The 26,351-nt window shown below is 41.1% G+C and overlaps 1 protein-coding gene across 1 annotated transcript in view; it reads right to left on the bottom strand.

The window, feature by feature from the left end:
• Positions 1 to 25,442, bottom strand: part of KCTD8 (potassium channel tetramerization domain containing 8) — a 203,081-nt gene extending 177,639 nt beyond the window's left edge. The window contains exon 1 of the mRNA XM_004579130.4: positions 24,416 to 25,442. Coding sequence (XP_004579187.2) covers positions 24,416 to 25,373 — 958 coding nt within the window. The 5' untranslated portion in view covers positions 25,374 to 25,442. The remainder of the gene's footprint in view (positions 1 to 24,415) is intronic.
• Between the last annotated feature and the right edge of the window lie 909 nt (positions 25,443 to 26,351).

Genomic DNA, 26,351 nt, shown 5'->3' with positions numbered 1-26,351 from the left:
CTATCTCTACAGTTCTACACCAGAAGAAAGCTGGAACCAAGAGCCAGAACAAGAAATTGAACCCAGAGAGCCTAATGTATGGTCCTCACTGATGATTATACCACAAGGACAGACACTCATCCAAGCAGGGATTTAATGTGTTCTTGTTATTTATCCCTCCACACCTGGAACTATGTTTGACCTTGTCACTGCTTAGGAAATAGGTGCGGAATGCTCAAAGGACCAATGAAGAAAAATTAGTATTTCTGTTTATTCCTGATAATAGTATACATCCTGGCAAGAAAAAGAGGTAAAACTATCAAGGATGAACAAAAACAACTATCATATTACTATACAAATAACCACAATATAATTAAGTTGATGAACTATTCACAAAAGTTTTATGAAAACTATGTATGCTTTCCTATACTAGAAATGTTCCAATAACCAGTTAGAAAATATAATCAGAAATGAGATACTTTTACTGATAAAGAAAACCTTACAGGGAAGGAATCAAAGTGGGCAACAAAAAAAAAATCACAACAATAAAATAGCAGATAACTAAGCAAATAAAACAAAAGATACTCAGATTCTCTGAACTTTAAAAAGTAATTTAATGCATCCTATGATGTTACAAATCAAGTTTTTGAGAAATATAAAAAAAGACTAAGGTGAGGAAATAGTTTAATAGAAAAATAAATATAATGGGATTCCTACTTGAGAATATCCTTTACAAAAAAAGTACTTCAGACAATTAAAAACCTGTAACAATGAAGTTAATGAAGAAAGATACAGTGTTCCCCTTTTCAATTTTGACATCCTATAATAATGGCAGAGACCTAACTGTAACATTGGAGAAGGCATAGGGGATTGGGATGGTTGATAATGGAATCATAAGACACAGATCAAAAAGCTTAAAACATCAGATTAATGTATACAAATAATCTTATACTACCATAAATTTTAAAATAGAAGTGAAATTTGATGAAAACATATTATGAATTTTGCATGCAAGCATAGCCTATCTGAATTTAAAATTGTTTATTATAAAGAACTGGTAATGCTTATGCACAGCAAAGAACAGGAATCTTAAAGACTGATGTTATCAGGCCAGTTTCACGTTACAAGTAGCAACGGCCTCTACAGAACAAAATTTGATTTGGGCCACTGAATGCCTTAAATGAGGAATAATTAGGTACTTCCAGTGCTTACTCTGTCCCCGCCAGAACTATGTCGATGTTACAGTCACTTCACATTTCTGGTTTCAACTTTCTCGTACATGAAGGAAGATATTAACCAAACTATTGTCTAATTTTACCAATTCAAAAATATAGATGTCTTTGAGAATTTAATGAATACTAGGGATTTCTTGCTTTCCTAAAAATAGCCAAATGGTTATGCACATACGATTGTAATAAAAATGTGACAATATTCCAGACTCTAAATCAAACCCCAGTAGCTCAGATTAAACACATCCAAACTAGGAGTCACTAGCTATGATTCCTTTCAATTCCAAAAGGAAAACAAAGAGAGGATGTGTCATGGAAGGTTGCTAAAACTCTGGCTTACGTATCAAAATAAGAGACAGACAATGCTGAAATAGAAGCAGGTATTGTTAAGATGGAATCAAGGAAGGGAATCATGAATTTTGATATTAACTTGGACATATTAAATTAGACATACTCTTCACACATTAAATAGAGGTTTCTAGTATGACACAGGTTTACCAGTACACGTGCTATTCCAAGATGATCATGCTATGGACATATATCTGGAAGTCACCTGCAGAAATACAGTCACTGCATCAAGATGATTAGGTTGTTTGGCAGCACAGGGATGGTGAGAAGGTGAACAGAACCAAAATAATTCCAAGATTTAAATTCTTGTTGAAGGATAATGAACTTATAAAGAAATTGCTAAAGAATAAGTAAGGTGCTTTGTCAGAAAAATCAAAGACACTAGAAGTGTGCCACTTGGAGGATAAAAAAAAAAAAACTGGCCCTGACACTGCGGCATGCTTTTGGATAAGTCTTGCACAGAAAAATACACATTCCATTTATCCCTCAGTGTGACACAAGCTGAACATCAATTAGTAACAGCCTGGCACAGAAGCAAAAGTGTGTGTCAACACAGCCTTGTCAACGCCAAGAGTTGATAAGAAGTGGAAATAAATGAGGGACAAAACAAGATGTTGACGAGGCCTGCTGTCACTGTCAGACCCTCGAGAGGGCTGTTTAAGAGGTGTGCTCAAGACAAAAAGCCACGCAGCCAAAATGAGAGCATAAGGTGAAAGAACTTCAACTGTGACATCAACGTACGCATGCCGTATGCAGAAAGGTCAGCTGCCAGAGTAGCAAATCACACAGCGACAATGAATGACTTCGGAGCCGTTTCATTGTTTCAAATGGAAGGAATTCTAGGAAGCCTGTAAGAATAGAGTTAGGATGGAGAGACAGAAATACATACAGAGAGGTTAAGGTCAAAAAGCAAAAAGCATGATATTAATAATAAACATGAGAAGTCCATTCACTTGGACTGCCAAAAAACAACGAACTTGGAGCAAGAGATGCTCAGAGGAAAACTTTACCTTCTCATACAAGTTAAAAAAAACAAACAAACAAAAAAACAGTGAGAAGACACAGTTCCCTAAAGAAACTGCCGCCTGGAGCAGCAGTTTGTCGGCATTTTTTTTTTTTAACAAGAGTTAGAAAAACGTCAAGGATTTTGTAAACAGGGAGTAGGAGAGCCTTTACTTCTTGCAATTTGCATACAGTGTATAATTACACTGACATCGTATGTCAATAATTTGATTCACATTGGTCTCCTGCAGCTTACGTGGTCTGTGGTCGTGTGCCCTGAACATCCCCTGAAATGCAAGCACAATAGTGTTAGATGCTCAGCACCCCAATTCCAGTTCCCAAGGTTTGCTTAAATCTTACTCTTGCTTCCAAAAATTGTTAACGCAATATCACTAACAAAATGGCATGAGCTCAGTTGTTAGGCATGCAGGACTGGTAGCAGGAAGATGAAATACTATAAGGGCTTTCTTTTTTATTTGTAAAAGAGGCAAATATTCACTGAGAATGATAGAAATAATGAGAAGTTAGAGATTCAAAAAAAAGATACAGTAAAATTGTAATGTACAGATTTGGCAAATTTACCAGAGCATAAAAGTATTTCCAGAGCTCAAGATGTTTAACATGTATTTGAGTTACTTTTGAGGCTGGTGTTCACGAATTTTCAGCAGAAGTAACAGGCTCTGTTATGTGACTGTTTCCAGAAGTTTTAGACTGGTTATGGCACGGAAAAAAAAATGCTAGCTGGGTCTCATCAAAGTTGAGATCACTGAAGGCATAGGAAGAAAGCAACGCACTGTGCCTGTTCCAACTTCTGTGCTTCCTAGTAAAACTGTCTTCTGACTGTCCACTTCACCTCACATAGATTCAGTGGCTCCACCACCACCAGTGTCTCTGTAAATGCAAGGAGTGCAAATATAGCTCCTTCAAGAAGAGCTGCTGCTCCCCACAGCTCTGGGATTGTGTCATGCATGCCCAGGACTGCAAAGCAGGACCAGGCAAGGGCAGCTGTTGCACCTGATGTCAGCCCAACTAGGCTCCCCAATGTAAACAGAGCAACAGAAATAACCGAAAATATGCAGTCCTGACATTTTTTCTGTATTCCTTTTATATGAAATATGTTAAGGACAATGTCATTAACTTTAAAAAGATATAGGCAAGAATGATGAAGGCATTTCCATAACTGTCACTGCAATTACAGAACTGTAACCTAAAGTGGGTAGGGAACTCAGTGAAGATGGGGAGATGGATCAAAGAAAGTAGATTTCGGAGTGATTACAAAAACTGATAGAGGAGGGTATGGTCCATGAAAACACTGGATTAACATTTCTGGAGGCTGGAGAACTAGTGTATACACTTCATGGTCTCCCACTGTTGATCTGAATAAGTGACAGAAAAATATCTGAAGTCAATAATTGTCCATCACTAGCTTCTGAGTCTTTCCCTGGGGATCTTTCCATCTGCAATGGTTATTGGCAATCTGTTTTCCATGAGGACACATCTAGAAGCAAAACTTCTCAGGATAAGGTTAGACTGTAAGAACCACAGCTAGACACAATAAACTGGACTCCTATTTCCCTTCCTCTCCCTAAATCATTCTTCACCTTCCATGTTCCCATGTACTCTTCTGGGTAGCAAAAGTCATCTGCCCCCTTCCCTTGAATCAGTGATAACCAGACCACAAGCCATTTTTAAACTACATGTGGATTCTGTGATCCTTTTCTCAGAACCCAAAAACTTATGAGAACTAAGCAAGATTTCCTAGAGTTTACTGCATAGAAAACCATTCTATAAGAACCAACTGCATTGCAATAGCCACCAGTAATTTATAAAGGTGAATTTAAAAGCATAATCTGCAATGGCAACAAAAAGTCAAGATATAGAAAGGGAAAAGCCACAAAAAAGTTAATCACTAGATTTAAATTTTGTTTTTGTTATTTTAATAAAAGGGGATGCAGACATTTAGGTTCATAACAAAATGGAATGCATAGAGTACCTATACAAAATATTATCCTCATGCACAAAGAGTAATTATTTCTTCACTGTGTCTTTTATATCATACACCATAAATCTTTTCCCAAAAAGGTTTTCATGCTATAATCCACTTCCTTAATATCTTCCCTTACTGCTGTATCCTTAACCTTTTGCTATAACCAATGTGAATGTTAAGCTACCACTTGGGATGTCTGTGTCCCATATTGGAGTGACTGGAATCAAGTCACATCTTCCACTTTCAATGCAGCATCCACAGCAGGCAGTAGATGATGACCCAAGTACTTGTGTTCTTAATAAAGGCATCACATGGTAAAGGACAGAGCCACAGACAGGAGGGATTTTTCTGTATTAAAAGAGATATAAGAATAAAACACATGGTTTCTGTTTTTTTTGTTGTTGTTGTTGCTGCTGTTTGTTTAGCACATAACTGAGAATGGAGTTTAGCTTTGCTGTTAAGAGATCCATGTTCTATGTCTACATGCCTAAGTTCAATCACCAATTCTGTTCCCTGACTCCAGTTTTCTAGCAGTGCAGACCCTAAGAGGCAGTGATGGTGACTCAGGCAGCTAGATTCCTGCAGCTTTCATAGGAAACCTGCAATGAGTCGCCAGCTCTTGGCTTGAGCCCCAGCCCTGCCCCAGGAGACATTCACGGAGTGAACCAGTGATCAGTTGTGTGCTTGCTCTTTATCTGGAAGAGAGGAGCCAGAAATTTATAAAATCATTTTTGAGAGAAGACTGTATCATGATTACACTTTATGTATCAGATATCAATAAGAGTTTATTAATTGAATTTCTTGGGTTGCATTGAAATAGTGAATATTTAACAGGAAATTCATGGTTTTAGGTACTTTATAAGTATGGAGGCACGGAGCAAAATTTCTGATAAATTTTAAACTTCTCCAGCACAACAAAGAGTGACAAAGCAATGTTCTGACTTACTGATGAATATTGTGGGAATATTTTTAACAAGTGTGTCTTTGATTATGCCTCAAATCTGCATAATTTTATAATTTATTTTGATTAATTAAAAGATTCAAGTTTGTAGATACAATTCTCTTTCTTAAAAAAGATTTATTTCTTTTTATTGGAAAGTCATAGTTATAGACAGGAGAGACAGAGAAAAATCTTTTGTCCACTGGTTCACTCCCCATATGACTGCAAAGGCCAGAGCTAAGCCAATCCAAAACCTGGAACTTCTTCCAGGTCTCCCAAGCTGGTGTAAGGTCCCAGGTAAAGTTCTTAAAAAGATAGTGTCTTCCTGCCTCCCTCCTCTTACATTCCTTTCCTCTCCTAGTTTTACAGGTAACATCTTCTAAATTCACATTACAGTAAAAATGCATAATACTTCAAATGTTTTACGATAAGAAGCCAAAAGACCCCAGTTTTGTGAAACTAAAGTGCTATCAACAACTTAATGAAAAATGTCCATTTCACCTACATAGAATAAATTTTAATCATAGACATGAAAATTATAGTAGTTTAACATTCTTAACCACTATTACAACTAAAGTATAAAACAAAATTTTATGAAAGTATTTGTAGTATTTACTTGGGAGACATTTTTTTAAATTTCAGATCCAAAAGATGAGGGAGACATGGAGTGTTTGCCTTTCTTAGCTTATTTCACTAAGACATGCATAACATGCTGCAGTCTCATACGTTTTGCTCAAATGGTGGAATTTCATTCTTTGCTATAGCTATGTAATATTCCAGTGGTGTATATACAGCACATTTCTTTACCCATGGAATCTGACGGATACTTTGGCTTTTGTCACACTTCGGCTAATGTAAAGAGTGCAGCTATAACCGTGGTGGTACAGGTATCTTTTTGATTCAATGTGTTCATATCTTTTGAGTACATACCCAGTAGTAGGGTTACTGGATCCTAAGGCAAGTCTTGTTCTAGTTTTTTAAGAAGCCTCCATAATGTTTACCATAGTGGCTGCAGTAACTTACACATTACCAACAGTGGATAAATGTCTTCTGCTCTCCACAGCCTCATCAGCATTTGTCACTCCCTGGGTTTGTATTTTAGACTTTCTGAATCGGGCATGAGGTGATAGGTCTTGGCAGTTTGGGTTTGCATTTCCCTAATGGCTGGTGATGTTGAACATTATTTAATACATTTACTGGCCGTTTGGATATCTTTTTTTTAAGAACTTGATTGCAATAAATTTAGCCAGAAATGTAAGGGATCTCTATCATAACAATTACAACACTATAGAAATAAAAGACATGAAAAGCATGAAAAAATCTGCCACATTCTTATCACCTTCATAGTTTCATATGACCCTTCCAGTGATACCAGCCTCTAATTTTATTTATATGAATTCATGTGTAGATTTTGCTTTATCGGTCTAGAGGTTTATCTTCTTTGCTGATCTTTTCCTTCAGTAGCATGCTGTTTAATTTCCAAGTATGCATGAGTGTTCTATGGTTCTTTTGTCACTGATTTCTAGTCTCTGAAGATACATGGTATAAGTCTTTTAATTTGCTGATACTTGATGTGCACCTAACATGTGATGTATACTAAAAAATGCTCAATGTGCTGATAAAAAGAATGCGTGTTCAACAGCTGCTGCATGAAATGTTCTGTAAATTTCTTTCAGTTCAATTTGCTCAATAGCATGCTTCAACTCGGAGGTATCTTTATTGATTTTCTGTCTGGATGATCTGTATACTGATGACAGCATGGCGTTGATGTTACACACTATTACTGTATTGTGTCTATCTCTCCCTGCAAGTCCTACTGCATTTGCAGTATATATAGGTGCTCTTATAGTGGTCATGTAATAATTTATGATTGCTGTGTCTTCCTGTTAAGCTGAACCTTTTATCAAATTACAATGTCCTTCTAAATCTTCTCCTTTAAGTTTTGGATTTAAAGTCTACATATCTGATATCAGGATAAGTATTCCTGCTCATTTATGGTTTCAATGTGTCTGGTTTATTTTTTTCCAGCCCCTTACTTACAGTCTATGTGCATCCTTGTGAAGTGAGTTTCTTAGAACATTTAGTGGGGTCTCCAGTTTTCACTTTTTGTTTGTTTTTAATGTATTCAGCCAACTTCAGTCCTTTGGATATAAGCTTTAATCCATTCCCATTCAAAATTGGAACTAAGAGACAAGATGGCCAAAGAAGGAAGGTATAGCCAAGAGTACAGAGGGAGCCTTGAGACAAAATCAGGTGGAGCACAGAACAGGAGAAGAAAACCCACCGGACGGAGTACGCGAAGCTCCCCAGAGGCCACCGGAGAGAAGCAGGGGCTGCACAAAGAACATCTGCTAAAAACACCCGAAGTTACAGCCAGCAGCCCAAGAGGAAGGAGAGCGCAGGCCAATGACGGGAATGCACCCCGACTCACAGACAAAAGCCTAATGAATCTGGAGCCAGCATAAAGGGAACAGGATCAGGCGGACTCCCAGTGGGAGCCTCCACAAAGAGACACTACGAGACAAAAAGCCATAGGACAAAACACTAGTGAACGGAGGCAAAGCTGAGTGGAAACTTACGGTTCCCAATTGATCCCCCCGCCCCGCCCCCAGATCAGGACAAACACACCGTTGCAGAACAAGCCATTGGGGAGTGAGCCTCTGCAGAGAGAACCAGCTGAGAGAAGGATTCAGGGAATGAAAGCAGAGACCACCCCACACTCAAGAATTTGTATCCCAACTCCCTCTCCCCTACCCCCAGAGAGATACCAAAACCAATCTATAGAGAGATGCTGGATCCCTGTGGGAGCAGAAACTGGACTGGGATCAGCTACACAAATCCCAGAATAAAACACAATGAAAGCCCAGACAGATTCACATCAGCTAGCACTAAGACTGAGAGACTCACTCACCAACATGGGAGCAACTAGAGCAAAACAAGACAGGAGGGTGAGGACCTACAGAGGCACGCACATCTGCAGCAGAAACCACCAAGTGGTGTGCTTGAGGCAGCCCCGGTAATCAGGAAAATGCCAGCAGAGCAGATGACAAGCTAACAATTGCAGCAGCACTGGCAGAGGCACTCGCAATAAAACTGCAGGCCTGTTCCACTATGTAACTCCGCAGGCTGCAGGTGGGGATTGAGAGAAGAGCACTACTCCAGCAGCTAAGGGAAACAGCCAGGGCGGTACTGTCAACCGAGACCGAGGCTGAAGCCCCACAAATACAATACAGAGGCAAAAGTTGGTTGAAGAGAAGGCCCACATATCTAAAGGGTCATGGGGAGGGGAAACAGAAAATCAACAAGCAACATAAATGTGGCAAACAATACTTTCCTCAAAAATGAGCAAAAAGACCATCTCAAACTTCAAGCTATAGGATGAAGACACTGAGGATCACGCAGACAAGGAATACAAAAAATCATTATAAAGTTATTCAGAGACAGGGAGAAACAAAGGCAAGAATTCTAGGAATTTAAGGACTATATTACAACAGAGATACAAACTATAAAAAAGAACCAAATTGAAATACTAGAACTAAAGCAAACAACACAGCAAAATAAAGAGGTTCCAGGAGGCCTCACCATAGAATGAATGAGGCAGAAGGAAAAATATTAGAAGAACCTATTTGAGGACATGCAATTAATCAGACATATAGAAAAGATTCTGAATAAAACCAAGAAAACTATCCAAGAACTGAATGACATCATTAAGGAATTATGGAAATTCCTGAAGACAGAAAGAGAGATACAACTGCAGGAAGTATTCCGTGAAATTATAAAAGAGAAGTTCCCCAACATTTGGGAATATAAAGTGAAGACAAACGCAGGAAGGACAGAGAACCCCGAACAGATTTGATTCAAAAAGATCTCCACCCAGACAGATCCTTGTTAAGCTCCCTGCAACTGGACATAAAGAATGCTGAAACATAAAAAGGATCAGATAACATATGGAAGAAAATCAGTTAGACTCAATGCCAACTTCTCAGAAAAGACCCTTCAGGCAAGAAGAGAATAGTGACATTTTCCAGATCCTGAAACAGAAAAACTGTCAATCCAGAACAATATATCCAGCAAAGCTCTCATTTGTGTTTGAAAATGAAATTAAATATTTCCACAGTAAAAAGAAGTTAGAAGACTTCGACAACACTAAGTCAGCCCTAGAAATGCTGCTCAAAAACGTGCTAAAGGGCCCAGCGTGATAGCATAGTGGTTAAAGTCCTTGCCTTGCATGCTCTGGGATCCCATATGGGCACCAGTTCTAATCCCAATGGTCCTGCTTTCCATCCAGCTCCCTACCTGTGACCTGGGAAAGCAGTCGAGGATGGCCCAAGGACTTGGGACCCTGCACCCATGTGGGAGACCTGGAAGAAGCTCCGGGCTCCTGGCTTCGGATTGGCTCAGCTCCAGCCGTTGCAGTCACTTGGGGAGTGAACCATTGGATGGAAGATCTTCCTCTCTGTCTCTCCTCCTCTCTGTATATCTGACTTTCCAATAAAAATAAATAAATCTTTTTTAAAAATGTGCTAAAGACAGAAGGACAAGAATTTAGCTACTTTCAGCGATGGCAAAGTGAAGATCTTCCCATTAAAGCCCACAAAAAAAAAAAAAAGTTAAACAGAGATAACAATGAAAAAGTGACAGGATCAAATTGCAACCCATCAATATTAATTCCGAACATGGATGGCTTAAACTCCTCAATCAAAAAGACATAGATTAACACAACGGATCAAAAAGCAGGACCATCTATCTGTTGCCTACAAGACACAGCTAATCAACGGAAGACACATTTAACATACAGAAGTTGAAAGCGAAACAATGAGAAAGAACATTTCACACCAATGGAAAGGAAAAAAGATTTGATGTGGCCATTCTATTATCAGATTATAGATTTCACAGTGAAAAACATTAAAAGAGATGAAGAAGGGCGTTACATGATAAAAGGATCCATCCAGCAATAAGAAATAATAATGAATGTATACACACCGAATACAAGGGCACCTAGCTACATGAAACAATTACTGATGGACCTAAGGGAAGATACAGATGCCAATGCAACATGAATGGACAGATCAATGAGACAGAAACTCAGCAAGGAAACAACAGATCTCATACAGACAAGAGAACAAATGGACTTAATTGATATTTATAGAACCTTTCAGCTCATGGACACTGAATATAATTTTTGTCATCTGTAAATGGAGCCTTATTCAGGAGTGATCACACTACAGGTCACAAACAGAGCAATTTAAAAAAAAACTGAAATCATCCCATCTTCTCAGACCGCCAAGGAGTGAAACTACAGACCAGTAAATAAATATACCCCAATTTGCAAATTCTAGGAAGCTGAACAACGTGTTACTGAATGAATAATGGATGAGAGAAGAAATCAAAGAAGAAATTTAAAAATTCCTTGAAACTAATGAAGACTCAAACACAACATGTCAAAACCTGTGTGACACTGCAAAGGCAGTATTAAGAGGCAAATTTATCAAAAACAGTGCCCATATCAGGAAAAAGACAGACACCAGGTAAATGAGCTAAGCATACACCTGAAGGAGACAGAGAAACAGAAAACAACGAGGACAGCAACAGAAAAAAAAGTATCAAAATCATAGAGGAAATAAATGAAATAGACACCAAAAGGACAATACACAATATATTGAAACAAACAGAACTCGTATTTGTGTCACTAGCTCAGGATGTTGAAAGCAGTTCTTTGGCAAGCACAACACATAAAAAGATTCTTCTCTCTTTCTCTAGCTTTCTCACTCCTTCCTTTCCCCTCTACCTTTCAAATAAATTCTAAAATTATCCAGAACATAGTGCCTTAAAAATGTGTTTCCCCAGACCAATGATAATAATGTGCCATGAGAATTTCTGCTGTTTGATTTCTAAAGCTATACTTCCAAGACTCTCTCTTGGTCTGCATTTCAAATTGTGATTCAGGTTTCACGACTAGGGGATATCTTGTGAACAGGGCATATGCAGATGACCTTACTTTGGCATAAACTGCAGCGCAATTGGCACTGTTAGCTCCTGTGGCTATGTGCCACTTATTTTCTGAGTTCCTAAATACTTGTCAGGCAATGCTTCCCTTGCCACCTCTATTCTGTCCCATGCCTCAAAACATTCCTGGAAGCTCAGCATTCCATCCAGTGTGTGAGCAATTTGGTTCACTTAATACATTTTTTCCAGCTGAAATTAGCTGAAGGTATCTGTACCTAAAATCTACAAACAACACAGGGCACCTGAAAACTACTGTATTCTCAATCTTCCTAGACATTTTACAAGATAAAATCACTAAAGTAATTTTCTACTGCTGTCATAAAAATGTACCACAAAGTGTGTGGCTTTAATAATTCAAGTGACAGTTCTGAAGGTCAGAGTCCAAGTTCAAGGCACCAGTAGGTTTGATTCACCCTGAGGGAAATCTGTTCAATACTTCCTACCAGCTACTGGTGGCTTTCTAGCAATTTCTGGCATTCCTTGCCATGTACAATCATTGTTTCTAACAATGTTCTCATTTCCCACAAGGTTCTCTCATTCATGCTTGTCTATGTTTTCCTGTTTTCAAAGGTCCCCAGTAAAGGGTCCTTTCACTATTGGATTAAAGCCCTCCCTAATGACCTGACTTTAATGCTATAGTATCAATAGAGAGGCATAATATGTAATAATTATGTATGTAATATGTAATGTGTAAATAAGCAAAACACAGGGCTGGTGGGAGTGGGTGGTTCGGGCTTCAACACATGTTGGAAGAAGAGAGTTCAACTTGTAACCTTCTGCATGTAATTCAGCAAAAAAAAAAAAATGTAGCTCTTCTCCCCCAGATTCCAAAAACTGTACCAAAACTGTTGGGGAAAATTTACTTTCTTTTAGGTTTACCAAACACTAGATATTATTGAGCTTCACAGTGTAAATGCTAAGTAGCAAATTACAATGAGGGTAAGTGTGACTTGACAGTGCCAACTATAAAACAGCCACCTGGAAAGAACTAAGCTTAATCTGCAGTCTAAATATGCTATCACAGAAAGTAAAACCTAAAATATCATAAGGATTCTTACATGCTTTAAAAACACATCTGTCCAACAGAAAAACAGCAGTCATGTAAAACTACAGCCTCTTCCATGTTGAGCTTAGTAATATAGCCCTGGCTTTCTTTAAAAGTTAAATTAACTATCGCATATAAAACACAGAAGTTTTTCACTGTTGCCTATGAAGCATGCTAAAATCCATTGACTAAAATGAAAAGTAACACTTCATAACTATTTCAAACCTTACATTTAATCTTCATTTTAGAATACTCTCAAAGGCAACCAGGAAAATTCTTCATTTTGATTTGATGCTAGGAGATACACTTGAGGAACTGACAATATCTATAAGAAATATAGAAAAATCTATATTTTAATGGATTTTACATTTATACAAATGGTAAATCCTCAGGGCACAAATCATAGCACAGAAACATGAAAAATCAGCACTTTCAGCAGCCTGTGTTTTGCTGTGGGTGTTTACTGCTGTTAAGCCTGAGACTCCCTATCAAAAGGCCTGGTTCAAGTCCTGGCTATTCCATTTCTAATTCAGCTTCCTGCTAATGCACATTTGAGGAATAAGCAGATGATGGTTCAAGTACTGAGGTTCTATCCAGCAGTGGTAGATGCAGATCGAGTTTCAAGCTGTAGGCATCAGTCTTGCCCAGCCTTGCCTATTATGGGTACTTGGGGGAGAGAATGAACAAATAGAAAATCTCTTTCCATATCCCTTCACCCCACCTCAAATAAAATAAGCAATTTTCCCCAAACATCAACATTAATAATAATGTCCCACTTCCCAGTATAAATGACAGCTCAGAAGTTAAATTCCTGGTTTTGTCTGTAGAGCCAAACTGTCATCCTTTAAAAACACAATTTTAAAAAAATAAAAACACAATTGAATATGTATGTGTGTATATGTTTAAGCTCATTCACTCAATGTTTATTAACAGAGATGTGCATAAATTTATATGGCTGTAAGCTGACAAGAGGTAAAGATGATTTCTGGCCACAAGCAGAGCCCTCTCACTGGTTTGCAATAATGTGTTGCAGATATAATTAAGTACTGTTCAACTAATATGAACAATCAACGTCAAACAGTGCACACAATCTTGCAAATCTGTATGTAACAGCCTGGTCATGAAAAACAGGAAATATGGTTATTACTGCATAGTACCACACCTCCAGCACCTAATATACTGTTTGCTCTGTATCACTGGTTAACAAACACACGGATAAACAAAAATGGACTAAATAAGATTCAAAGACCTAAATTTCATCAGTTCATCCCAAATTTTAGAAAAATCATTTCATGAGCTAGTGCATTAAAAAGTCTTCCTCAAAAGTTTTCCTACTAGCAATATATTCAACACATCCTATATAAGAAATGACAGTCTGACTCACTGAAAGAAGGAATGATCTATTTGATTCAGCATACATTACATGGTACATATGGCATTCCATGAATGTATGGTAATGAAAAGATCACTTTCGGCCATTTTTGACTTGAGGAATGCAAGTGTAAAAAAGGAAAGCCCCACTGAAAAAATAAAATTATATACTGATGAAGGTTAAGCCAACAACACAAGGACCTCAATTGCCAAATTCCTTTTACTTCTAAATTAAGATCAATATTAGGACCGATTCCCTAAATCCTCTCATATAGATGACATCAATAATTTTTGACCACCTTTCCTGCCTCCTGACACCACTCACCATAAAGTTGACACTGCAGCAACTTTTCTTATCATAGGCAGAGCTCACACGGGAATTTTACCACGACTCCACATCCACCACCTGCAAAGACACATGCTAGACTCTGCCTTCACCAAAGTGGTTAGAAAACTGACCTGTTACTTCTGAATGGCTGCCAGCCTGAAATATTTTTGCTTTAAAAAAAAGTTACGTTCAAAATATGCCAGAGCCATTTCAATGGAAGCTGACTGAGTTAATAGCAAGAGGTTTCCCTAAAATTGAAGATATATATTTGAATGCAGAAACTAGCCAAAATCCTGGCCAAGTGCCCAAATTCTGGAGAATGTTTGAATCCACCTGGATTTCTGATAATTATTCCTTATGCGTAAAGCTGCTCAAAAGCAAATTTAAAACCCTTCATCACAAATATGAAGAAAACGATCAAGAGGTAATTTGACTATATTCCATAGTTGGAGGCAATTTCTATAGGAAGCTAGTATGCTTGTTAACTGTGTCAAAAATCAGCCTCTAATGGCCACTAAACCTGAAGAGCATATTCTTCCCCCAAACAATGAAGAACCACCTAGAGTATACTTCCTTTAACGCAATGATTAAATTTATACTCAAAATAGAACAATTTTAAAAAGGAAAAACGCAAAAGCTGAATCCTTTGAGGGGAGTTTTCAATGGCTACAGTTTTCAATTTCCCAAAAAGAGAGGAAAACGGTACTGGGAATTCATATCATAGAGAAATTGAACTGCGTACATACTCCAAAGCCACTAAGAGAATAAACTGAGTATTGAATTTGCTCCTGATACTACTCTTAGCGATTTATATGGATTACTTTACTCAAACCTCATAACAGGCCAATCAAGTGAATACTACCGTTTCTCCCCACTCGCTCTTCAGGGTTTCAGTTATTTTTTCAGGATCACATAGGGCCACACTTTTCCAAGAACTGACTAAAAATGTCGGTCATTTATAAGTTTCAAGATGTGCTACTATTATGTGGAGGCCAGCAGAGTTGACACTGTCTCCTGCTAAACACATTGGTGCTCTATTCTACTTGGAGCAGATATTAGAAAATACATCCGATCCAAAATGAGAACCTCATCCTCAAGGTTTTTGTTATTGTAATGTGTGAAAGAAATGGAAATAACGCCATCCGAGTGGTTAAGACCTTCACAATTCTTATTAACAATATGTCCGTATGTATATTTCATTAGTATATTCCTTTGTTATATTTATTTTTTCCTACATAAATAGAATTTAACAAGATGTTGGCTACAATATGGTAAAAATCACACACTGAGTTAAAAACTAAGCAATCATTGAATTAAACTTAGCTAGCGCATAAACAGAACAGTGTTGCAGAGGTATCTTGGCTTATTTTCATTAACTACCCTGACATAAGGTTCATGAGTCTAGATAAAATTTTTATTTTAACATTTATTATTACATAGTAATATATGTTAAGCATATGTTAATACACCTTTTGAAACTGAGTTCAGGTAGAAATAGAGTTAACTAGAAGGTCACCTATGCTAACTATCAGCACAGACCCTTCCTCAGCTTAACTTGCACAGCAGGACCAGAGAGCAGCACATATACTGCTTTCTAAGATTGTTTTGTGAGGTTTTAATTTCTAGATTAATATTTATGCAATTGTTCAACACATTTATACAGCATAAACCTAATACTATCAGGCCAATATTCCTTCCATTTCCTCCTCTTTTTTGGGGGGTTTGGAGTCTACCAGCTCTTTCTCTCCGTTCATTACACTGTACATGACACATCACTGAGTCCCAGAATCAGTTATTCACTCAAATGGCTTTTACTCATAATCCAACTTTACCTCTTCGCCTCATGATGCCCAGGCTCTGGTTATCTTTATTTTTAAACCCTTATCTATTCATTTCTACATGAAAGAGGACATGTGAGGTTAGGCTTATTTCACTTTAACATGAGCTTTCGTTCCATCCACCTTGCTGTCAATGTTAGGATTTCATTTTTTTTTAAAGATTTATTCATTTTATTACAGCCAGATATACACAGAGGAGGAGAGACAGAGAGGAAGATCTTCCGTCCGATGATTCACTCCCCAAGTGAGCCACAACGAGCTGGTGCGCGCCGATCCAAAGCCGGGAACCTGGAACCTCTTCCGGGTCTCCCACGTGGGCGCAGGGTCCCAATGCATTGGGCCGTAGGATTTCATTTTTAACACCAGGTAAAATTCTTTTGTATAAATACACATTGTCTTTATCCATTCAAATGTTAATAGATGTTCAGGCTGATTTCATAACATGGCTTTTAAGAATAGTGAATACAGAAGTACAAGAATCTCTTTCATGTGCAGCTCTTCCTTCCTTTGCAGATATATACTGAGGAGTAGAATAGCTAGGTTCTGTGGTAGACAGACTTTTAGCTTTTAGAGAAATCTCCATACTCTTTTCCATAATGGTCATACTAATTTGCAATCCCAGCATCAGCATATTAGGATTCTCTTTCTCTACATCTTTGCATTTGTTATGCCTTTTTAGTAATAGCCACTTTAACAGTAGTGAGATGATACCTCACTGTAGTTTTGATTTTTCATTTTCCTGACTGCTAATGACTCACATGGTTTGCCCCTAAAATCCATATGGGAGACTTGAATGGGCTTGTATAAACCTGGCAACCACTTGGCCCAGCTCTGGCTTTTGTAGCCATTTAGCAGATGAATCAGCAGATGAAAGATACTTCTTATTTTAAGTGGACAGATTCTATCCCAAAACCGAGTCAAAGGCAGACTTTTAGAAACTTGGGAGTCTTTATTCACTGGCTGGTAGACTGTCCCATATCACCACAAGTGGAAGCGGGTATCAGCTCTGACGGGCCACTGTCAGGGGGTTTTAAGTGCACACTAGCATGAAAAACTACCCAATCAACTAAGTTAACATTGGCTTGGGCATAAAAGACTATCCAACAAATGCGGCTAACACTAGTGTAACATGACAAAGGGGGAACTCTCAGGAATTCTTGTCTTCTCAAGGCTGGGAACTTTCTTCCCAGGGTTGCTCATGGAATCTTATTCAATGCATAAGAACACCCAAGCTCTGAACCAGCCAAATAAAGGAGATGATAAACATACCAAAGATCTGTGTCTTGGCCTCCGCTATCAGGGAAAATTTTGTTCGCTGCATGCTGAGCAGGATAAGGGGAAGGTCCACTACCTGCAATCCAACTGCCAGGCACCACTAGGACAAACAATAAGACTGTTAATTATGTTCCTGTGTCTCTATCATCTCTTGTTCCCCAGGAGACCTGTGTCAAACAGGGTGTGACTTTCAGAGGCTCTGTCAAAGTAAGATCCCATTCTGGAATTAGATATTTTGTTGATGTATACACTCTCATCCTTGCAAGGGACTTCCTTAGAACTTGAGGTCATGGCAAGGGTCAAGCTATGGACATGTCAGAATATTTTAGAGGGTCCTGCTTGACCAATGGCATTTTTTGATTGCCTGAGTTGCCACATTCCCATCTCCTTCTTCAACTAGATAAATTTTTAAAATTGTATCTTTAACTTTAAAATAAGGTCAATACTTAAGATGGTATTGATGGGTAGGCTGGGGCATTGAGCATTTATCCTCTATCTTCACACATTATATAAGTCACTGAAGATTTGATCCCTTACAGCTTGTCTTTTCCCAAAAAGGGAAATGTAAAGATAACACTGTGGGTGCATCTCTAGGTTTGCAACTCTAACTACATTTAACATTCCTGATAACATTATTTAAGGTGTCCTATACTTCAATAGTTTAGCTTCTCTTCACTGTTCATGATGCCATTACAACAAGTTACCTAATTACTCCTGCCTCATAAGTAAACCCCCTTTAACATAATCTAGTTACTTACAGTTTAGTGTGATCAAACAAGATCTCTGCCTTGTTTATACTTTCATATCTTGCCTGTGCCCAGTGAGTATACTTTAAAGTGAAGTGCAACTAAGTCTCAAATTCAGTATCTTCATGGAACTTCCAATATCCTAGTTCATTCAATATCTAGTTTATTTTGGAGGAAGCGGGTCACACTTGCATTCAGCAAAAAAAAAAAAAATGCATACTTCAACCTTAATGTAGCATTAGCCATTACACCGGGGACTGAGAATATGAAAGTGAGAACTACACAAGACAGGAAGCTAGAGTGGAAAATCAACATGAAATCATTGTAAACCATGCAAAAAGGGGACCTATAGCCAGTGTGCTACAAGAAACCGCACAAGTGCAGAGACAAAATGCAAAGGTTCACTCAGCAACACCTGGCTCAGATACCAGGGGTACAGAAAAAGTCCATGGATGAGAAAATGAACTTAATGACAAAAACTCTGCACAGATCACCTCATGTATGCTTACTTTCAAAAACTCAAAACAAAACAAAGTTTGTAATTAGAGTCTAGTGGGGGCCCAGTGTTATGACTCAATGGCTAAATCCTCACGTTGCAAATGCTGGGATCCCATATCGGCACCGGTTCAAGTCCTGGATGCTCCACTTCCCATACAGGTCCCTGCTTTTTTGCCTAAGAAACCAGTAGAGGACGGCCCAAAGCCTTGGGACCCTGCACCCACATAGGAAACCCTGGTAGAAACTCTTGACTCCCGACTTCAGATCAGCTCAGATCCTGCTGTTGCAGCCTCTTGGGGAGTGAACCAGTGAATTGAAGACCTTTCTGTCTTTCCTCTCTACACATCCATCTTTCCAATAAAAATAAATTCAAAAAATAGAATCTAGGGCCTGGCGGCGTGGCCTAGCGGCTAAAGTCCTCGCCTTGAACGCCCCGGGATCCCATGTGGGCACCGGTTCTAGTCCCGGCGGCTCCGCTTCCCATCCAGCTCCCTGCTTGTGGCCTGGGAAAGCAGTCGAGGACGGCCCAATGCATTGGGACACTGCACCCACATGTGGGAGACCTGGAAGAGGTTCCTGGCTCGTGGCTTCGGATCGGCACAGAACCGGCCGTTGCGCCTCACTTGGGGAGTGAATCATCGGACGGAAGATCTTCCTCTCTGTCTCTCCTCCTCTCTGTATATCTGACTTTGTAATAAAATAAATCTTTAAAATAAAAAAAGAATCTAGTTAGGATCCTGCTTGGGGAACATCAACAACGAAACATATTCAGAGAGGCACAAGACACAAATTTTCAACTTAACAACTGGAGCTTCTCCATTACCCTAGTAAGCTACATGGGTGGTGACTTATCTGGTACAGAGGCCCTGAAAGCCAGTCAACCTGTCCTTACAAACCTCAGCTCTTGCAGCCCCCCTGACTACCAAAGCAATGCATATTAGAGAAATCACCTTCCAGACAACAGTTCATTCACATACCTTTAAGTTTATTCTACTAAAAGGAAATCATATTTGAAAAAAAGCAGTGGTTACTAAATTTTCATAAAATGGTATTCAGTGATTTAAAAACACATAAAATAGAAAATGGCATGGGTCTTACAGAAGGAGTAAGAGTTGGAGGTTGGAGTAGATATTTGTTGCAGCATTAGACCACTGTTTAGAATTCCCATTTCCTACATAAAGGTGCCTGCGTCTCAGTAATGACTGTGCTCTCCATTCCAGATTCCTGCTAATGGCCTTTTCAATGGTCAGATCTCCGTGACCCACATGGGACACCAGACCTGACTCCTGACTTCAGCTTGGCCCACACCTAGCTGTTGTGGGCATTAAGACCGTGAACCAGTGGATGAGATTTCTGCGTCTGTCTCTCTCATGTTGTTTTTAATTTTATTTTACTTTACTTTAATTTTATTAAAAGTATGCTCCTAGACAGAATGACTTTTAAACTGTTTCTAGAAAGTCCTTGATACAAATGTTTGCTAGACCACTATTCAATGTTTTCAACTCAACGAATGTTCTTCAACCCAACACAGTGAATTAAGAATTGGAGAGTAGGTACGAAAGTCCATAAATACAAATTACACTTAACAGTCCAGCTCAGAAATAGTATTAACGTCTAGATTTGGCATGTTCATATATAACAACAAAAAAAGAATCTATGAAGTCAAACCTAAAGAAATGTGTACTTTCACAGACATACAGGTTTCAAAACTTGCAGCACTGTAAGAGAAACACAGTAAATCAATACAACTTTTCCCATAAACTCTGGTTATAAGAAATACAGAAAATACAAACTCTGATGCTGAGAAATTAAAAAAAAATACACATTAATTTTAGCTATGGGTAATAAACATACCACATCCAACATAATTATGTACCTTCTACGCAATGCTCTACCAATACAAGACACCCTTTGTCTGAGACATTGATAAAAGAAAAAGCCATAACTACACTTACAAGACATTTCCAAAAACACAAGAACACAATAAATCACTCTGCTTTCCCTAAGAAAGGATAATCCATCTTTAGTATTCAAGACTGTTATGCAACTTAATGATAGTAGTGCAAGAAGATTCGAACTATTTTGAGGAAAACGCAGAGCATCGGGAGTGGGCATGTGTTGTTGCTGGGTAAGCTCCAGGTTGGCACATCTGGGCTTCCTATGGCGTTCCAGGGATCTCTCGACTCCAGCTGCCTGTTATGTGCAAGGAACAAGTCATGCCTGGATGGACTGGGGTCCTGACACTCTTGTGGCAGACCTGGATTGATCTCCCAGAACCTGGCTGCAGCCTGACCCAGCCCTGGTCAATGAGCTAGCAGATTGGAAATCTGATTCTGTGTATGCCTCTGAAATTAAAAGAAACCAACCTCAAATTTAAAAAGAAACATGTATTATGAAAATATTATTCATAGATTTCAAAGTTTTGGCATCAAAGTGTCTTTTAAATCTATTTTCCACCAGTCTTTTGAAGTCATACAAGGACATTGTAGCATACTAAAAACACGTAATTAACAACAAAGAATCTATGAAGTAATTAACAGTTAGGAGTGAAGGTATATAAACATGTTCATGTAGCCAAACAATAAACAAGGTTTAAATGTTTAACAGACCATGTGGAACATTGACTATCAGAGCCCGAACATGCACACAGGCACTTAAGGGAATATGAACCCAGTAGTTATCAGAAAGTACTGCGAAAATTTAAGTCCTAGAGGAGAGTGCTAAAACACATCTTGGCCTGGAATCAGAAACAGACTCTCAGAGTCACTCCAAGAAAACCAACTGTAATGTGACTGGCTAGCTCAGGTGAATTTTCCTGAAATACTGAAGCCTCATGAAAGAAGTTATTCAGTTTTTTGCTTCAAACTAGTGAATATTTAGTATGTTATCATCTAAATGCAAAAGAATTGCTTAATTAATTTCATAGTTAAGTTTATTATGCATGCTTAAATAAATTTAATGTTCACACGAAGGATAAGGTCTACAGCATATTACTGCTAATGATAGCAGTTTACATTTCTAAAGATTTATTATGGGTCAGGCCTGGGTCCAAGCAGTTTAGATTCACAAATCTTATGAAATTGTTACTGTGATAAACCCCACTATTCAAGAGAGGGAACTACACAGAGATCGTCAGTAATTTAACCAAGATAACACATTTGGCAAATGGTAAAAACTGGAGTTATTGAATTGTTCACCTTAAACTATGTTCCACTCTTCTGCAGCAGAAATTCAGAGGCATTATGGGAAACTAAAATTGGTATTGAGTATAAACTACTTTAATATTTAGAATAGCAGCCAACCACTATATTTAGAACAGTCACAAACCACTAAGTTCACCAATAACCTATATTGAAAAAGGGGTTAACAAGACAAATCATACACTAAATGAATCTATGCTCTACAATAAATATTTATTGAAATAACTGTGTCAAAGGAAAACAAAAATCATGAAGTTTTTTTCTGTACCTAAGACACAAATACATAAAACCACCCAATACTTCCAATTTTGTGATTCACTGAAAATATGTACATACAGATTTGCCAAAAAAAAGATAATTATATTCTGCATTATGTGAACTGGTTAGCAAGGAAGTACCAAAATTTTACAGGGTTTTCCATTTAAAAAAAATCCAAGGACTCCAACTCAAACAAACTTGTGAAAATATAAAATGTAAAAAACTTAAAATATGAATATTAGTAGATAAGATGAATTTTTCAGCCAAAATTAAATGTGATAATTATATCCAATTGGTCCATGCTTGGACTTACCATTGTAAGGAAACATTTAATCAGAAATTATGCACTTCCCTTCCAAACTAAGACAACCAAACTAAATAAAACTAAGAAGTCCCCTTAGATTTCTGCGACTGCTATGAATGAATCTCCAAGCTCATTACGAATGTGGGTACTCCGCAAGTAGTTAGTAACCTTAATCTTCTATTTAATACTTCTATAACTCCAGAAGTCAAACAGGCTCTGAATTTCAAAATCTGTCAAATGGCCTATATTTTCCCTAATTAGAGACAAAATGTATCAGCATCCTACCAAGAAATAAACATTCAAGTCTACATTATTCTAGTTGAACAGGGAAGATAAAACTCAAAGATTTCTCAAGTTTAAGAAACTTAACTCCACAGAACAATATCTATATCTTCTCTGACAAAAGTAACTACCAGAAAGGCTGAAGTTCATTTTGACTCATTTTCTGAGATGGCTGGATTCACATCTATCGAAATTATTCACATATTTATAATGTAAGATGTTGCCTAAAAAAGGTCTTGTTGAAAACAAAATGTAAAGAATGATGCTAAAAACATTTCAGTTAGTACCTACTAAAGAGGTATCAATTTTGTATGAACTGCACGCTGCTACCATTCCTTGGGTAGCTTTTCTGACCACCAACTGTACTACCTAGAGCAAGGGACACTTTGATTAAAAAAAAAAAAATCTTGCTTTGGTGGGCACCTCATTTATTTCCCTTGAGATGTTTTCCTCCCTGTGAAATCCAGCTCCATTTTAAAAGACAACGTAACACTAAGAGCCAGTGTACTGTGTTTACCCACTCCACAAACACGGCCACCTTCCCTCCAAGCTTTCACTTCTCTAGCCAAAGTTCAGTGCCTAAGCAGTAGTCGAATTACCAAAATACATAAATACAATTAAAGCTTCACTGTTTTCTTGATGGGCTTCCAAGGCAAGGCTCCCTACCACTACAGGTGATTTAAACCTATTTGTGTGGTGCCAAAAGAAAAAAGCTTGCCAAGTAATGTTCCTGCCGCCAACCCAGCTGGCTTATTTGTTCAAGGAGCTGCCTAGTGTGTATCCTCCCTGCCCCTCCAGGAAGGGACAGGGATCGCCACGCCCCCGCCCACACCCCTCAGCCCAGAGCACAACGGTGCTGTCTGGTGCAGTTCTTGACCTCCAGAGTTCTCGGGAATGCATGCTCCCAAGAGCACCAAGTCAAATATCTGGCACAAATCCAGCCTCAATTGTAAAATCAATGTATTTAATTCACCTTGGAAAAGTCACTCCATCCCCCTTTCGCACCTTAAGTGTGTGGAAAGGAACGAGCGCGCGCGCGCACACACACACACACACACAACACACTTCCTAATCCCCAACCCTGAGAGTAATGCTCAGACATTCCAACTCTAGCTCTTCCAAGCTCCCCTGCCAAAGCACCAGACGGTCGGACTGTGTAACTGGCGCACCAGGAATCTGAGTTCCCACCCGTGCCTGGAGACCTTCCTCCACCAGCCGCTCAATTCCGCCCCGAACCCCCGTCCCGGCAGCATCTTCCCCACGGCTTCCTAAACCGCAGGTAACCGGATGCCCCTGTGCCGCACCTGCACTGCGTGAGGCAACCTTGCCTGCGCCGGTTCGTGCCTCGATGCCATCCTGCCCTCTGCAGGGCACACAAGCTGACCTACATGAGGCCGCGCGAGAAGAGGTCCTGTGCGCCCTGCGCCAGGTACCCGTCTCCCTCCAGCCCCTGAGCAGTCGAGAACCCACACATCCCTCCCTCCATGGCCCTCCAGCCTAGGGATAAGTCAAGAGCTCAACAAAGTTACAGAAGGAGACTGCATAGGATAGGGTGCTGCGGCGATTCAGAGGGCGAGTGGAGAGGGCGAAAGCGTCTAGCGTTGCTTGGCGCCCACTGTAGCAGGGAGGCGGCGAGGCGTGCAGGGAGCCCTGCCTGCACCAGTTAAGGAATCGGCTCCCTCCCCGGGACCCCCGCCCTCCCCGTGGCCAATTGGAACCCGCGCGGCACCTGCGCGACGGGGCTGGGGGCACTAGAGCGGGCGGAAGCCGCGCACTTACGGAAGAAGATGTACTCGGTGTAGCTGCTCCAGATCTTGTCGTCGCGGTACTGGTTGACGAAGGCGGCCGTGCCGGAGGAGTTACACGCCACCATGTGGAAGCCTGCCTCCGACAGGCGGTCGAACGCCTGCTCCAAGTAGGTGAACTTGAGGTAGAAGCGGGACGTGTACTTCTCGGGCTGCCGGTCGGGGTCGCGGCTCTCGTTGAGCGTGTCCCCAAAGACTTCTTTGGCCAGCGCGATGCGCCCGCACACCATGATGCGCGCCACTCTCCGGAACTTGGCGTCCGCCTGGTTGTCGCGCACGGTGGTGTAGGAGCCGCGGTAGCCCAGCGTGAGGAAGCCCGAGCGCTTGTCCTGCGCGCCGCCAACGCCGCCGCCGTGCGCTCCGGGGCCCGAGGGCGCGGCAGCCGCCGCCCCTCGCAGCAGAAGCGCGTCGCTGCTGCCCTGAGAAAGGTTGTCCTCCAGGTCGCTCTGGCAGCCCTCGTCGTTGAGCGAGTTCTGCTTGGTGACCTTGGGCGACAGCAGCTTGACCAAGTCGGTGAGCTGGAAGTACTCGGCCTCACGCAGGAGCCGCTCTTTCTCGGGGAAGTGCTCCGGCAGCGCCAGCTGCTTGTCCCGCAGGTAGTCCAGCACGTACCTGAAGAGGAAGCCGTCCCGGTCGATGAAAAAGCGTGCCCGGCTGTCCCTGGGCAGCTCTCCCCTGCGCCGGGCGCCTCCCCGGGGACTAGAGGGAGAGAACATGCTGGCCAAAGTGCTGTCCGGGACGCTGAGCAGCGTCGAGTGCTTGGTCACATAGACCTGGCCTCCCACGTTCAGCTCCACCACCTCGGGGAAGGGCGAGAGCGCACAGGGCCCCGGGGCGGCGGCTGCCGAAGCGCCCGGCGAGCTGGACGAGGACACCATCTCGCTAATGGGCAGGATGGTGCTGCCGCCGCTGCCCGTGTCCTTCAGAGCCATGGTCCCCCTCGCCGCCGGCCAGGTGACCCCGGGAGAGCAGCACTTGGTCGTAGCCGGAGCCCGCGCTCCGTGCTCCCGCGACCTCCGGCCCTCGGCTCAGAGCTCAGGGCAGCGGGCAGCAGCAGCGGCGGCGGCCGAGCTCCATGGGGGCGAAGCGCCGCTAGGAAGTGGAGCCCCGCGGTGGAGGCGCGCGCTGGGGCGCCGACGGCCAAGTGTGTGAGCGACTCTGGAGAGGCGCTGGGGCCGCGGCTCGGCTCCCGGCGGGGAGGGCGGGAGGAGGAGCCGCGCGAGGAAAACTCGCCGCCCTGGCAGCTGGCGAGGGAGCGGGGAGCGCGGACGGTGGCGCTCACTACTCCTCGCAGCCGGGGAGGCGGCGCTGACGTCAAGCCCCGGCCTGGGACCCGAGCCACGCCGGCGTTTAAAGGGATAGGCTCGGGCGGTTGCGTGCACTGGTGCCAGGGGCCGCCCCGGGGGCAGAGGCCGCGCTGTTGCGGCTGGACAGCCGCTCCTCCCGGAGCAGCGCGCGGAGAGCCACCTGCGGGGAGTGAGCCACCTGCGGGGAGAGCACGCTGCTCCCGTCTCAGCTTTGCATCCCCTCCTTCAGCCGCTGCTTCCCTTCCTGTCTCCCACTCTGACTTCCTCCCCTCCCGCCCCCATGTGAAACTAATGTTTCCCACTTTCCTTAAGGTGAGAAACGGGGATGCGGGCCAGGCAGGAGAACAGGTTTGAGGGATTGTGACAAAGATGCGCCAGGTGCCTAGTCTGGAATGGCCAGGGATGCTTGCGTGTGAGCAGTGATTGCGAACGGCCTGAGAGGAGGGAAGCTGCCAGTGGCTTTGTGGCACTTTTTTTTTTTTCTTTTTTGGCTACCAGGGGCGAAAAGGCCCTCATTCCACTGGGATCAGATTGCGTAGCTGCAGGTTCTGCCGGGAGTTCAGTGTGGAAAACTCTGAAATCTATTTGCGTTTTACGACTCCG

Source organism: Ochotona princeps, chromosome 11, assembly GCF_030435755.1.
Source record: "Ochotona princeps isolate mOchPri1 chromosome 11, mOchPri1.hap1, whole genome shotgun sequence".
Classification (NCBI taxonomy): domain Eukaryota; kingdom Metazoa; phylum Chordata; class Mammalia; order Lagomorpha; family Ochotonidae; genus Ochotona; species Ochotona princeps.
Note: the sequence above shows the minus strand (reverse complement) of the source record. Positions and strands in the feature narration are given on the sequence as shown.